Raw genomic sequence first — 13,819 nt, 5'->3', positions numbered from 1 at the left:
CTACGGCTTTCTGACCGGGGTTTCGGCCTGTTAGATATGCTGAACCGAGAAATCCTTTGTAAATATATATATATATATATATTTTGGCTAAAGTTTTAGGTGTTTATTCCCAATGGATTTCATCTCTATTTTAATGATTCAGTAACACAAGGTAGCATCATGCTAAAGGACTGCATTTAAACATTGTTACCAGAAAAGCGTGAACTTTTCCTACCCACTGATCTCTACTATTCCCTGACCTGTTTGCCAGCAGGTGGAGGCAGGAGCACTGACACCGCAGGTCCCCAGGGACGCTACCGGGTTAACATCTGGCGTCGTTGCTGTTGCTTTTGCAAAACACAGTTCATGCGAAGAACGCTTGCTTTTTGGTCATTTTTATTGCCTTTTGTAGTAATACGGTCTGTAGGTTGCAGTGTAGTAAATATAGTTTATTTTAATTCAGAATTCCAGGACACTCTCCTAGTTACTTTAACACTCTTCTGGTTACTCTGCTTTTACTTTAAAAGAAATTAGAGTGTATCTCCCTCATTTGTGTTGATGGACAGGGAATAGTGCAAAATACAAATATCAGTTACACATATCACTTCGAATTATCTGTTGACCATAGTTCTTACTTTGTTTGAGATTTTCCTGTCATAAAATTTGAATTAATATGTGTGAATACATTTTGAAAATGACAAAGTGCCTTTCTGTCATGGACGTTGTTACTAGCATTGCCTTGTATCCCAGTTTTTGAAAGATTGGCAAAGGGTCCAAAACTTTGTTGTCTGTCAGATGGAAGCCAACCCAAGCGTTAACTGAGTGAAGTCGCAGCACATTTGCCATGGAGTGATGAACAGGTGTTTATGGCTGTTTATGTGCTCTTCATAGGCAGAATATTGGTGTAGAATTCTTGGCATGTGATAGTTCTTAGATCTTAGGAATCATAAGATTTTAGAGTTAGTTTGTGGTTCAGGATCTACTTTACCTACCTGATCTTGTAATTAGTCATAAGAGGATTTATTTAAGCAGTTATTGTCAGTTCTAGTTTAACCTAGAAAGGAATTGTAGGTATGGTAATACCTGGATACTGTATTTATTTCCCTTTTATGTAAACTGATTTTAGTTCTGATATATGATCAGAGGATGAACAAAATATACATAAAAATAAGGAATTTTAAGATTTTTAATAACTGGTTGTTATTTAAGGTAAATCTTTTTCTTAAGACATTTTCTGCCAAATAGGTGGTTCTTGTTCAGTGTACTTCAGAGACAGGAATCTTGTGGCAAATATAAATAGTATAGCAATATGTTCTTTCTTTTTAGCTTGATAACCTTGTTTTTATGTTCAAAATTGCCCTTAAAAACAATGGCTTTCAAGCTTTGAGTTTGGAAAAGAAAGCTATTACTGAAAAATACAAATAATTACTTTGATGTGATTTCTTAAGCTTTCCAGATTTGAAATTTATTTCTTAAAGTTGGTTTGTCTGTTTTCATAACTTTTAGTAGTGAAATAAGAAACTTGGAGAGTGGATAAGTTTGATTTTCCTTTCATGAGGATTTCTTTTCAGTGTGACCATAAAGTTGAATTTTTTTCTTACTGCTTTCACCATTTCTTCTTTAGTTCTCTTCTATGTAAAATCCTTATTTCTTGTGGATCTGGATAGTTGTCTTATTTTGAATAAAAGGCTCTTAGCAGTGCATATAATACTTTAAAAATAGTCTTCATATGTACTGCATCTACCTCTGTGGAATTCAAAGAACTCTTTTTTATATATCTGAGTTCCACTTTCTGAAACAGAAAAATTAAACGATCTAGCCAATGTCAGGAAAAATGAGCGGAAAGTTTGAATCTAAGTTACAGAGATGACTGCGTTTTAATATGATTTGGTTACTACGTCATGTACAGAATTCAGTTCCCTTTCAGTAAGTTGTTGAGGATGTCCATAGTTAATATTAGATTTCTGGTGTTGGCATAGCCATTCTGTCTACTTTTTAAAAATAACTTTGCAGAAATCTTGGGTTAGGGTTCCCCCAGTTTTCAGACCAGCAAGCTCCCTTTAAACAGGGAATGATGTCTTTTAAACTTTCAGTGGTGTTGTCTCCATCTACTGGCAAAGAAGAAATATACACAAGGGTCTGGGATGATCTAAGAGATTTTGGAGAAACCACATTATTAGGTAAGATGTAACTTACATGTTTAACAACTACAGTGTAATGTGGCCCACTTAAAGGTAGACATCTGTAAAAGACTGTATATACTCTTAAAAAATAATTGGTTGAGATTTAAATTCACAATATAAAATTAATCATTTTTAAGGGAACAGTTTCATGGCATTTATCAGTATACTCTTGGATATGTCAGTTCCATAACATTTACGTATATATGCTTTAAAATAAAATGGTAATGTTAAGATAAGATCAAAATTCTTCATTTGAATCAAAGCCAGATAAAGTGTCCTCTTGGGACTTCCATTACTTTTGCTTTCTTTTTATGGTAAGTTTGTTGAGGTAGAACTATACCTAATTTTAATTCTGTTTGCTGTTCTCTTTCAAAACAATTTAAAATGCAGTTTGCTTTCTGTATGTTTTAATAGTTGTCTGTATCAGGAGTTGGCAAACTTTTTGCTATAAGGGGCCAGTTGTTAATATTTTAGGTTTTGCAGTCTGTGTTACAACTACTTTTTCTGCCATGTAGCATGAAAGTAGTCATAGACAGCACATAATGAATAAGCCTGACTGCATATCATTAAAACTTTACTTAATAAAAATAAGTGATGATCTGGATTTGGCTCAAAGGCCATAGTTTGCTAACCCTTGGTCTAATAATTATGAGAGTATATGCAGTAAATTTACATGTTCAGATTCTAAATGGAAGTAAGTAATCAAATGTTCATCAAAATTCTTGTTAACATATAGAGAGATTTAGAATTAGATCCAGTATACCCTGATTATGGACTTTCTAAGGTTTTTGCAGATGAAAGTTTGAGGGAAATTTTAAGGTGGTCACTACTCAACATTTAAGGATTGCCTTCATGATATACATTCTTCTTTTGATTGATAAGTAGGGATCAGCTTAGTTAATGCAAGACATAGAATACTGAAGAGAGAGATTATTCAAGCCTCAGTTTAGTACCTTGAGTATATTTGAATTTCCATTCTCTAGGGGATAAACCTAAAAGATCCAACTCAAATGAAAATTTTGATATATGTTACCACTGACACTATATAGATTACAGATTATAGCTTGTGAAAAAGTCATTTGAAAGAGTAACTGAGTGTTTAAAGTGAGGGTGTGGCATTCGCTAAGGCAAAGTAGATAGATTTTTTGTTTGAATGTTTTTTCCTTTTCCCTTAATTTGTAGTTTTTCCATGAATTGTTTTACAGTTAGATACTGGAAAACAAATTTATTTATTTATTATTGTAGAATGGTACAAATGCATTTGATATCTGGAAAAACAAGTGCATGATCAGTTCCAATGCACATGTTTTCGTTTTTATATTTAGCTTATATTGACACATTGTCAGGAAATCCATCTCGTGGTGTTACTCAGTTAAGAGGTCTCCACTGTATTTAGTTTCTGTTCCTGCAGATCCACCAATTCAAGACTCTAGGTCATCTCACTCCCTCTTCCATCCAGAAGATGACTTCTATCCACAAGCAGGACTGAATCAAAAGACAGATTTTTCACTTAGCTCTTGAGATGAACCACCTCCTCAATGACCTTCCTCTGTCTCCATCAAGAACTGGAGCTCAGTTTTTTGAAGATGTAATAGAGCTACCCAGCCCAAACGTGGCTAATTGAAGACAAAAAGAAGATGCCTCATATGTTTCACCACAATGCCACCAAACGTAACTGTGTTGTACAACTCCTCATTCTGTAAAGTATGGCAGGGGCATCTGATTTTTGACTCTGTTCACCAATAAGACTTTAGCCAGTCAGTGGCTTTCTGAAGATCAGTAAAATCAACAAACTTTGGGTCAGCTGTCCAGAAATCAGATTGTGGTAAGCACTCAAGGAGAGAGAGGATCCTATAGGGAGCTACTTGCTAAAGTATGCCTTGTTTTAATAGTAGAGGTTGCTTTTATGGGAAGAGTTGGGGGGAAAGGTGGGTGGGAAACCCCATGTTTAGCAAAGCTCAGCCTCTTCGTCATTATTATAGTTTGTTTTCTGGGAGGCTTACAGCCTAGGATAATTTTTGTAAGGATTTCAAATATTTTATACTACAGAAAAATAGAAGTAGGAGGTCAGTGGCATCTATCTCTTTTCTGCAGTCTTTCCTAGAAAAGTCAGCATTTTTGCTTGATGAAGAAAAAGAGCAATTGTTTGAATGAAGAGTTCTGTTAGTAAACACTTAGTCAAGCTTTTCCTCGCCTCACGCTCTGACTTAAACTGATACCAAACAGGAGGCATTTTGTTTTGACATTCATAAAGCATAATTTTATTATATAAAAGTAGTATGTATATCTGTTCCTTAAAATATCTGGGGCCATGGACACAGTATTGAGGATGAATGTAATATTTTATATCTGATAGGGAATAATATTTTTGATAATTAGTTGTAAGTCAGCATTTAAAATAATTTTTCCATCCTTATTAGTAAGTATAGTCAGTCATTGGTACTAAATTTTTCATCATGGCTTTTGTATTCCTTATAAATGTATCTTTAAATTAGCAGCAGTTCATTTAAAAATACACAAAATTCTTGTTCAGTAGCTGAAAATATTTTGCAACTTTAGGAGAGGTGACAGTTGACTATTAAACATATTAAATTGGAGACTTAAAGAATTTAGGTTTTGAAGGCTTTGTGGGCTTTTGGGTTTTGTTTTTTTTTTTTTTGCTTTTAAAGTCAGTAAACTTGATTTTAAGAAACACATTAAACCTTATATATATATACATACACAAATATGTGTACATACATACTTAAATTGAAAAATTGTATATGTGTGTGTGTATATATGTAAATGGCCATGACTTGAAAAAAGTATGCTTCATTGCTAATTTTTAATATACCTTCTGTATGAATACATGAAACATCTTATCCCATTTGGACTCCATAAGAAAGTATCTTTTCAAATTTATTTCTATTTAATATAGTGTAAGGTTTTACAGAAGGTTTTAGTTGGAGAGTTTCATTTTTATTGGTTATGATGTTTCAGTATTTACCTATTCATTCTCAGATTGATCCACCTACAGATACTATCCCCAGCAGCAATCTACCTTTTATTGAAACTGTATGAAGCAAAAGATGACTTGTAAAATCACCCATGGATTATGAAGTTGAGGCCTCCACAGGGCGTATCTGAGCAACCCTCTTTGTATGGAAAAGATTGGGGTTTTGTCTCTATGATCTGATATTGATGCAAAGACAGTGTTAACTAAGTTAAATAATTAAGTAATCTGTTGACTTACTTTACCTCTTCTACAAGTAAAGATAGAGCTTTCTCTTTGAGTTGTGGTTGCCCAGTCCTACCCCCATAAAATCCTACTCTTTCCAGCTATTTTCCTTATGGCTGATTACTTTTAAATAATCACGTGGATAGTAATAATTGCTATGGAGGGTCTTGATGTGCTGGTAGTGTTCTGGGTGCTTTATATGTGTTAACTTACTTACTACAGTAACCTTATGTAGGTACTGTTATTATACCCATTTTATAGATGAAGAAACTGAGGTGTACAGAAGGGTTAAAAAAATTGGCAGAGCCTCTTATATATCTGTGGTATATACTGGTGTGTGTGTACTGATACTCTTTACATTCTCCAGTGTTCTTGGTTTTCTGTTGTTTTAAATTCTTACTGCTGATTAAATATGTAGCATCCACCTATCATCTTTTTGTTTAAAGGTGCCATACTCTTAAGTGGGTGAATACCACCGAATTTGATCTTTTCCTTCCTGCAACAGTGTAGCAATAAGTTCAAAGGATTTCATGGAAAAAATATCAAAAGATGCTTTTTAAAAAAGATGTTAGGGTCATATTATCTGTGCTTAAAACTAGAAGTATTTTTCCTAAAAAGAACTACATGTAAGAAATTTTTTTCCAGTTTTGCCCACAAATTGAGATTGTTGGGTGTCCCCTGGCTTTTTTTGGTCATGCTCATAAAATGTCACCTGGATAACTAAGATAATGGTTTAGTAGTATATATAACTGACATTGCATACTTAGACATGAATTTGAATTTAGATAGACTTTCACAAAATATAGTCAATTTGTGACTGGATAGCTATTTTAATGACTTTTTATTAAGTCTAGTTCTGTTAACCATTTATAACCTATTAGCATCATCTTATATGCACAGTTACAGAACATTCTCTTGTCTTAGTACTACAGAAAGTACAGGCTGACTGTCAGATATCATCTAAGTTTTGGTAAAATCTGTTCACAATATATTACCCAAGATTAGTTATCACTATTTTTACAGATATTATTCTAGTAGATTTTGTTTTAAAAGTTTATAGCATGAACATACAATGAAACAGGTGAGGGGAATTAAGAGGTACAGACTTCCAGTTCCAAAATAAATTGAGTCATGAGTATGAAATGTACAAAAGTTTTACATAATAAACATTTCATAGCATGAACATCTTTGGGTAGTAGGCAGTCTTATTTAAGATATGTGTTTGTGTATGGTGTCTTATATAGTAATTGTTCATTATTATAGCATTATGCATTAAGACTTTGACTTTTTCAAAATATATTTGGTTTAGTGATTAAAACTATTTGTTCTGTACCTAGAATAATTGCTGTATAGTTAAAGGAGCGTATATACACCAGCCTGAAATGAAACTTACGGCCTAGTCTTAAATTTGGGTGACTAAATGATTTTAAAGAGTTGTGAGTGTAAAGGAGGATGATTTCTGAAATACTCAGTAGTGGAAGAATGTAGAAAATAGGAAGTAAGTAACTTGAGACGGGAATCTTTGTTATGAGACAGTTAGGAGAAGAAAAGGGCATCTGTGGAATCGATTTTGAAGCGTTTAGAGGCATGTCTCTGTGTGTACCTGTGTGGTTGTGTCTCTCTGACCTAACACAGTATGTGATTGTAGTCTCATTGTATCGTGCGTCCCTTACAGTTGTTCTTATTTCCTGCTGGACGGCGCTTAGTGCTTCTTGACTTCTGTATATTTCTGCTGCGATACATCCATCCCAGTGACTTAGACCCTGCTGTCCTCATGACTGTTTCTGTTTCTCTTTCTGAGACTTTGCCTTCTCAGCACATGACAGAACCTCATGTGGTCCCAGTCCCATCCCTGCTCGCTGGTGCTGTGTACCTTTCAACACTTTTCCCTAACCATCTCAGTTTCTGCTTATGTCTTTTAATCCTGAAACACCTTCCCGTGTTTCAAATAGTGAATCTGTTCTGAGAGTAGCAACACTTACAGTGACCAGTTTCTATTCTCATGGTAAGAAAACACTCTAGCATTATATTCCCCTATCTCAGTGCTGCCTTTCATCCCCAGTAAACAGGTACATTGTGAAAGTGATGTTAAATTTTAAGATGTGTTTTACATTTTTAAGTATAGTCAAAGTAGTAGAATCATAGTGAAGTCACAGTTTTGACCTAATCCAGAAGTGTAAGAAGTTGGAAAGTGTCCCCTTTGTACAGTGTTCCACTTACTATGCTAGATAATGCTGTTTAAATAGAAGTATTCCTCTACAGTGGAGGTATTTTAGTTTTCAGAGGAGACAGACCCCAAATTGTAGAGGCCCTGCTTATTTTAATTTACAGTATGAACAAGTGATAGGGATATTGAAAGCAAATGGAAGCATTTATACACATGCAGAAATGAAGTAGTTTTGGTTGTTAAATGCATTTAACTGCTTCTTAGCAGCAAACAGAGGGCTCTGATGGTTCATGGTTTATCATCTTCCATGAGATAAGGTTGACTGAAAAAAAGTGTTGACCGAATTGATAGTTTTTCCTTAACCATTACAAATATATTTTGAAGTGTTCCATAATGAATAAAAATTGATTTTGTCAGTTAAAGTAGTAATATATCTAAATCTGTCAGTTACTTGGATTATCAAATAAGGTATGTTGAAAACTACCAAACTATACCAAATATTTTAGGATGCAGATGTTAAAATTAATTACAAGTGCAAATCTGGTTAAAAATTTTGTATCTCATCCTAAAGGATAGGGATTGGATACTAAGGATTTTGTTATTTGCTCGTGGTAGGAGTGTGTGACTTACTTCATTTTTGATTAGTCAAAGCTACTGAGATCAACTGCCTTATAATAGGCTTAGAAATGAGTAAATCTTGATTATGCTGGGCTTCGCTGGTAACTCAGACTATAAAGAATCTGCCTGCAGTGCAGTAGACATGAGTTTAATCCCTGGATCGGGAAGATCCCCTGGAGAAGGGAACGGCAACCCACTCCAGTATTCTTGCCTGGAGGCTGGTGGTCCATAGGGTCACAAGGGTCAGATACTACTGAGTGACTAACACACACTTTGACTTATTATTCTAGCCTGTAGGTGGGAATAGGGTGATATTATTAAGATATTAATAATTTTTTGAAATTTGTCTTCCACAGTGATCAGTTCTTAAGGAAATTCAGTGGTTGTCCTTCCAGTGTGTAGTTGTCCTATAGCATGTAGTCTTGCCTTTCCTTCTCAATTTTGTTTATGTTGCTTAACTTAAGGCAGTTTTATTTGCCTAAATCTGTTTATTATTAAATTCAATTTATTTAACAGATTTTTATCATATACTTACTATATATTTGGCTTTCTCTTACACTGTTTGGGCTTTAGAAATTACAAAGACTGTTAGTACATAGACCCTTCTAAAATCCTGTGCCTAATTTCCCTGTTCTGCTCTGAAACATTCCCAAAACTAGATTTTTATCATAAGGTCATTTTTGTTTAGATGTGTACTGATGACATAATTAAATATGATGAAGCCTAAATTTTGAATTTGTTGCCACCACAACTTTAAAAAAATCTGAATCAAGTGAATCTGGTGCATAGATGTTCTATAATGAGTATTTGTTTTTCATGCTTTTTGACTTTAATAATCACCTTTGAGTGAAGTACAAACTTTTCTTTTTAAAAATTTTTTGTTACAAAATAAATATAATTGAAAGGAGTTAAAGTCTTTTGTAAATCAGTTTTTAGTGGTTGTTCATGACTTATATTTCTACGCTTCTTGAGTATATTACAAGAGCTGTGTTAAATATAGGCAGAAAGACAAATAAGAGAATAATATATTTAGAGTCAGTTCTTTGGTTACTGTAGTCTTTCCTGATATTGTCAGTTGGTTTTGATAACTGGTGTGTTTGATTATTATATTTTCAATCTCAAGTAGCCCAGTAGTGCTAATTTAGATACCATATCTGAATCAGTAAGTGTAGAACAAGCTTGATTTCTGAAAAATTCTTGTTAGTTAAACCCACCAATCCAGACATCTCCTTCTTAAACGTTATTTACCTTAATAGAAATTGAAAATAAAGGTATTCTTAAGCAAGTGAGGAGAAATTCTGAGTGATCATTGAGGAAGGTCATTGAGACAGGTCAGCTAGAGGTGGACACACAGCCTGCCTAATAATTGGATGGATGCTGCCTGGCTGGAAGATGGAGCTGATCTGTGGATCAGAATCTCAAAGGGAGACCTGCCATTCCTAGCTTAACTGTTTATTGAAATTACATTCCATGAAGGTCTATTATATGCTGCTGTTTAACTATTAAAAAGTGAAATGATCACCAGCAATTATTATTACCCTACCAAAAGGTTGTTCTAAGTGATTTTTGGTGTGTGAAATATATTTGGTCAAGTGGTACTTAGTAAACTTTTTTATTCATATGAACTTTGAAATCATATTCAAAGTTAGAACATTTCTTATAAATAAGTTGTTTCTGTTTCATATTTTTATTTGCTGAAGCCTATCTTTGTGTTTTTTTCAGGTTTACGTGAGATTAAGACCATTCTTCAGGGAGTTCCTGGAACGAATGTCTCAGATGTATGAGGTAAACATACTTAAGTTAATTATTACAGTATTTTTATTTTATTCAATATAGTACCCATATTTAGATCATGTATAATGATTACTTCTTTTCCCCTGAATTTATAGATCATTCTTTTTACTGCTTCTAAGAAGGTGTATGCAGACAAGTTACTGAACATACTAGACCCTAAAAAGCAACTGGTCAGGTAAATTTAATTAAGAAATAGTGGAAATGTCTGTCACACTGAACAATGAAATTACTATGATTCTATTTAATTTTGATGGCCATTTTTAGTTTGCTGCATTTATAGCAATTTGTTGTGTTAAATGGTGAAAATAAGTGATTTTTCTTTTTAAGCCCCCAAACTCTTTAAGAGTTCCTAATTAAACTCCAGACAGACGTTCTTTAATGGATACAAAGATCAAATGTGTTTATTTCACTTGTACATCTGTATCCTCACTTCGGGATTGGGGGGAAATTGGGGGTATGTGGAATTTTTCACTGTGCATGATGTTTTCACTTAATGTGTCTGAGATATGTCATCTTTTTAGTGACATAGAAATTGAAAGTTAATTTTAACAAAAAAGATCAAATTAAACTCTTGGTTATTTTAAAGAGCAAATTTATCTTCCATGGAAAGAAGATGTTACACAAGTCTAATTGGAAATTGCCGTTGGTTTAGTCACTCAGGTTATTCTGATCTGGACTCAGTTCCTTGCGTGTGTGTCCTAAGCCAGCAGATGCAGTGTATTTACTGGTTAGGTGGAAGTGTTTCCAGTAATTTAAGACAATTTGAAGATTAGTTTCATTACTTCTGTCAACTGAGGTGAGATACCAAGACTCAGCAGTTTTGCTGTATCCTCTGGAGTATAGGAGTTAATCTTTGGTTTTTGATCAAGAGCTGGGATACAGGAAAAGGCTCCTGAAAGCTTTGGTAGCTGAGTGTTCATTTTCTTGAATATTTCCTCCCATATTGTCTTAGTGGAAAATCCTAAACTTAATTTCTACTGTTAATAGTACCTTTATTATTGAGTGGTTTCAACTATAGTGAAAGGCTTTTCCTAGTGTCCACATTTAGGAGATTTTTCCCTCTTTTTTTTTTTTTTTTTTAATTGCAAGGATCAAAATTTGTCGTTTAGTCAGTTTCCATTTTATCTTCCATATAAGCAAGCTTCAGACACACAAATGAAAATGGTATTTTATTTTCATAAAAGTATATTATAATTTATGCTCATTTTACCTGATAATAAAATCATACGAGTGATTTTGCTCTGATGACTTCATTCATTCTGAAGATTTCTGTTTAGCACCTCCAGTGTTCAGGGAACAGTGGTGAGCAGCATAAGCCCTTCCCTTCTGGAGCTTTCATTTTACTAGGGGACAGATCATAGTCATCCAGTTGTGATGTGACAAGTTAAAAGCCCTCTTTTAAACTAGTTTTATAAAACCTGTGCCTTTGGGAGTTTAAACTTGTTTCATCAAGTTGTATTTTGAAAAACTTAAAACAGGAAAAACTTCTTGAACTGTGTATTGAATGCACTAAGAGTGCTATAGGGCATCATCTGTGTTGGTGACAAGGTCGATTCAGAAAATCCCATGAGTCTGAATTGCTAATTCGATGACTAGCAAAAGTAGTTTATTTTTCAAATTGCAATACATGCTACTAACCAACCCTCAGATTCCTGATAACTGAAAGGAGTTTATAATTAAATTACAATAATCATTAGTCTCCATGTACACTCATGTCTGGTGAGTTGCTGCCGTTGGAGAAGTTGTCAGTGTGACTCTCAGGCACCCACCGTGCCTGCCTCCAGTGTCCTCGTATCTGGATGTTTATACAGATAAAATGTAGAATCTTATTTAGGTCCAGCCAGGACTTAAATTCTTTTGTCTAGCCTTAAATTTTCAAAGTAACACGGTCTTTAAACCTTTCAGACGTAGATGATCATTAGAAAAAACTGTTTGTACTATTACGTTTTGTCTGGTTTTAAGATTCTTCCTCTTTTCCATTACCACTGATTACAATACCAGTTACTGGTTGTTCTTAGACCTATGACAGATTTTGTTGGTAGAAAATGCCCTTTCTTAAAATTAGAGAATTAAAAATATTATGAATGTGTAAATCCTAGCTCCTGAAAAATTTTATAGTAGGATTAAGACACAAGGAAGCCAAACTACCAAATTATTAATGTATGTAAGTAGTGTTTCAAGATGATCTGTACCAGTTATTAGTAATATTCAGAAACTAATATATTTTGAGTGCTAAATAGAGATTATATAAATATTACAAAACTTAATAGCTTTCTTTTTAAAATGATATAGCATTTTTCAGTTTTCACAGTTGAAAGATCAATTTTGTAACACTTGAATCTGAATTCATCCTTTCATTCAGTCCTTGTTTTTTCAAATGATCACACAGACAGTTAAAGCACGGGTGTTTGGGAAAAGTTGAAATGATGGAATGTTCTGGCCTCTGCACCTTTCCTCAAAACCTGTAAGAGAAACTAAAGACTTTTTTTTAATGCCAACACGGAAACATTCCTTCTTACCTTTTCTATTCTGGCATGTGCAGGGATAGGGAGGCTGTGTGGTCTTCGGGTTAGAGCAAAGGCCTGGGAGCCAGGAGGACCCTGGGTCCCACTGCGGGGCTAACCGCTGGCTTACTGTGTGACCTTGGGCAGGTCACTTGACCTCCTGGTGCCTCAGTCAACCATCTGGAAAATTGGTTAAAAAGCAGGACCTCGATGACAACCAGATGCTGCATCTGAACTGAGCTCTCCTGGGTAAATAAATTACAAAAACAATTTACAGAGTTTTTCATCCCTCTTTATCATTTAATATAACATTTTGGGATAAACCAAAGTTTTTTAAGGCATGGTAATATTTGGTTGTAAGGTTTCAATAATTGCTAAGAATTTTTATAATAAGACCATAGCCCGAAGCCTAGGCCCACACTTGTAATTGAATTTCCTTTGTGAGAGAAAATGATAAGGCTTAAATTGTAAAGCCTGTGGTACGTGTATTGTGTATATGTTTCAGTATATGTTGTGCTTTTTACAGATGTATTATTTTTTAGTTAATTTGTTTTTACTTTTATGTTTAGGCACCGGCTTTTCCGTGAACATTGTGTTTGTGTACAAGGAAACTATATAAAGGACTTAAATATCCTTGGAAGAGATCTTTCAAAAACTATAATAATTGACAACTCACCGCAAGCCTTTGCATATCAGGTAGGAAGAAGGCTGTTAAACAAACTAAGACGAACGCTGCCAAACAGTGTGATGGGGCAACAGGATTTTCACTGGTGGAATTTCCTTGTTTAGTGTCATCTTTTAGAATTAGAAGCGCCAAATTAGTATATTCCTTGTGGAAATTTTTCTTTTAAATGAAATACAACATACATGTAAATTTGAAATAGTAAAACCCTAAGAAGGGACTGTAGGATACATACCATTTGATAGCATTCTTCTTGTTGTTTATCAGTTGCTAAATCATGTCTCTTTTGCAACCCCACGGACTGTAGCCCACCAGGCTCCTCTGTCCATGGGATTTTCCAGGCAGGAATACTGGAGTGGGTTGCCATTTCTTCCTCCAGGGGATGTTCCCAACCCAGGGATTGAACCCATGTCTCTTGCATTGCAGGTGGATTCTTTACCACTGGGCCACTCGGGAAGCCCCAATAGCATTTTTATCAGTTGTTAAATCAGTAATTTTAATTGTAAACAAGTTTGAGAATTATACCGTGTTCTTCTGGTCTGTTTAATTCGACATTTTGAAATATTAGAGTATTTTGTCAACATATTTGTACCCTTTGTCAGTGTCTCTTAGACATATAAATTCAACTCTGGTTGAGTTCGGTGGCAGTCCAGTGTTGAGGACTCAGCACTTCCA

The 13,819-nt window shown here is 34.5% G+C and overlaps 1 protein-coding gene and 1 long non-coding RNA gene across 5 annotated transcripts in view; both read left to right on the top strand.

The window, feature by feature from the left end:
• CTDSPL2 (CTD small phosphatase like 2) overlaps positions 1-13,819 on the top strand; it is a 75,218-nt gene that overhangs the window by 54,865 nt on the left and 6,534 nt on the right. For all 4 annotated transcript variants that reach the window (XR_009695037.1, XM_061156415.1, XM_061156414.1 and 1 more), the window contains exons 9-11: positions 9,887-9,949; positions 10,054-10,133; positions 13,032-13,158. Coding sequence is in view for 3 of the 4 variants with exons in the window: in XM_061156415.1 (XP_061012398.1) it covers positions 9,887-9,949; positions 10,054-10,133; positions 13,032-13,158 (270 nt within the window). In the remaining variant the exon portion in view is untranslated. The remainder of the gene's footprint in view (positions 1-9,886; positions 9,950-10,053; positions 10,134-13,031; positions 13,159-13,819) is intronic.
• LOC133065923 (uncharacterized) lies at positions 4-3,605 on the top strand. Its single transcript, XR_009695038.1, has 3 exons — positions 4-839; positions 2,073-2,159; positions 3,559-3,605. It is a non-coding gene; the product is annotated as an uncharacterized LOC133065923 (long non-coding RNA).

Source organism: Dama dama, chromosome 12, assembly GCF_033118175.1.
Source record: "Dama dama isolate Ldn47 chromosome 12, ASM3311817v1, whole genome shotgun sequence".
Classification (NCBI taxonomy): Eukaryota; Metazoa; Chordata; class Mammalia; order Artiodactyla; family Cervidae; genus Dama; species Dama dama.
The sequence above is the reverse complement of the archived record's forward strand: the minus strand, read 5'-3'. Positions and strand labels throughout refer to the sequence as shown.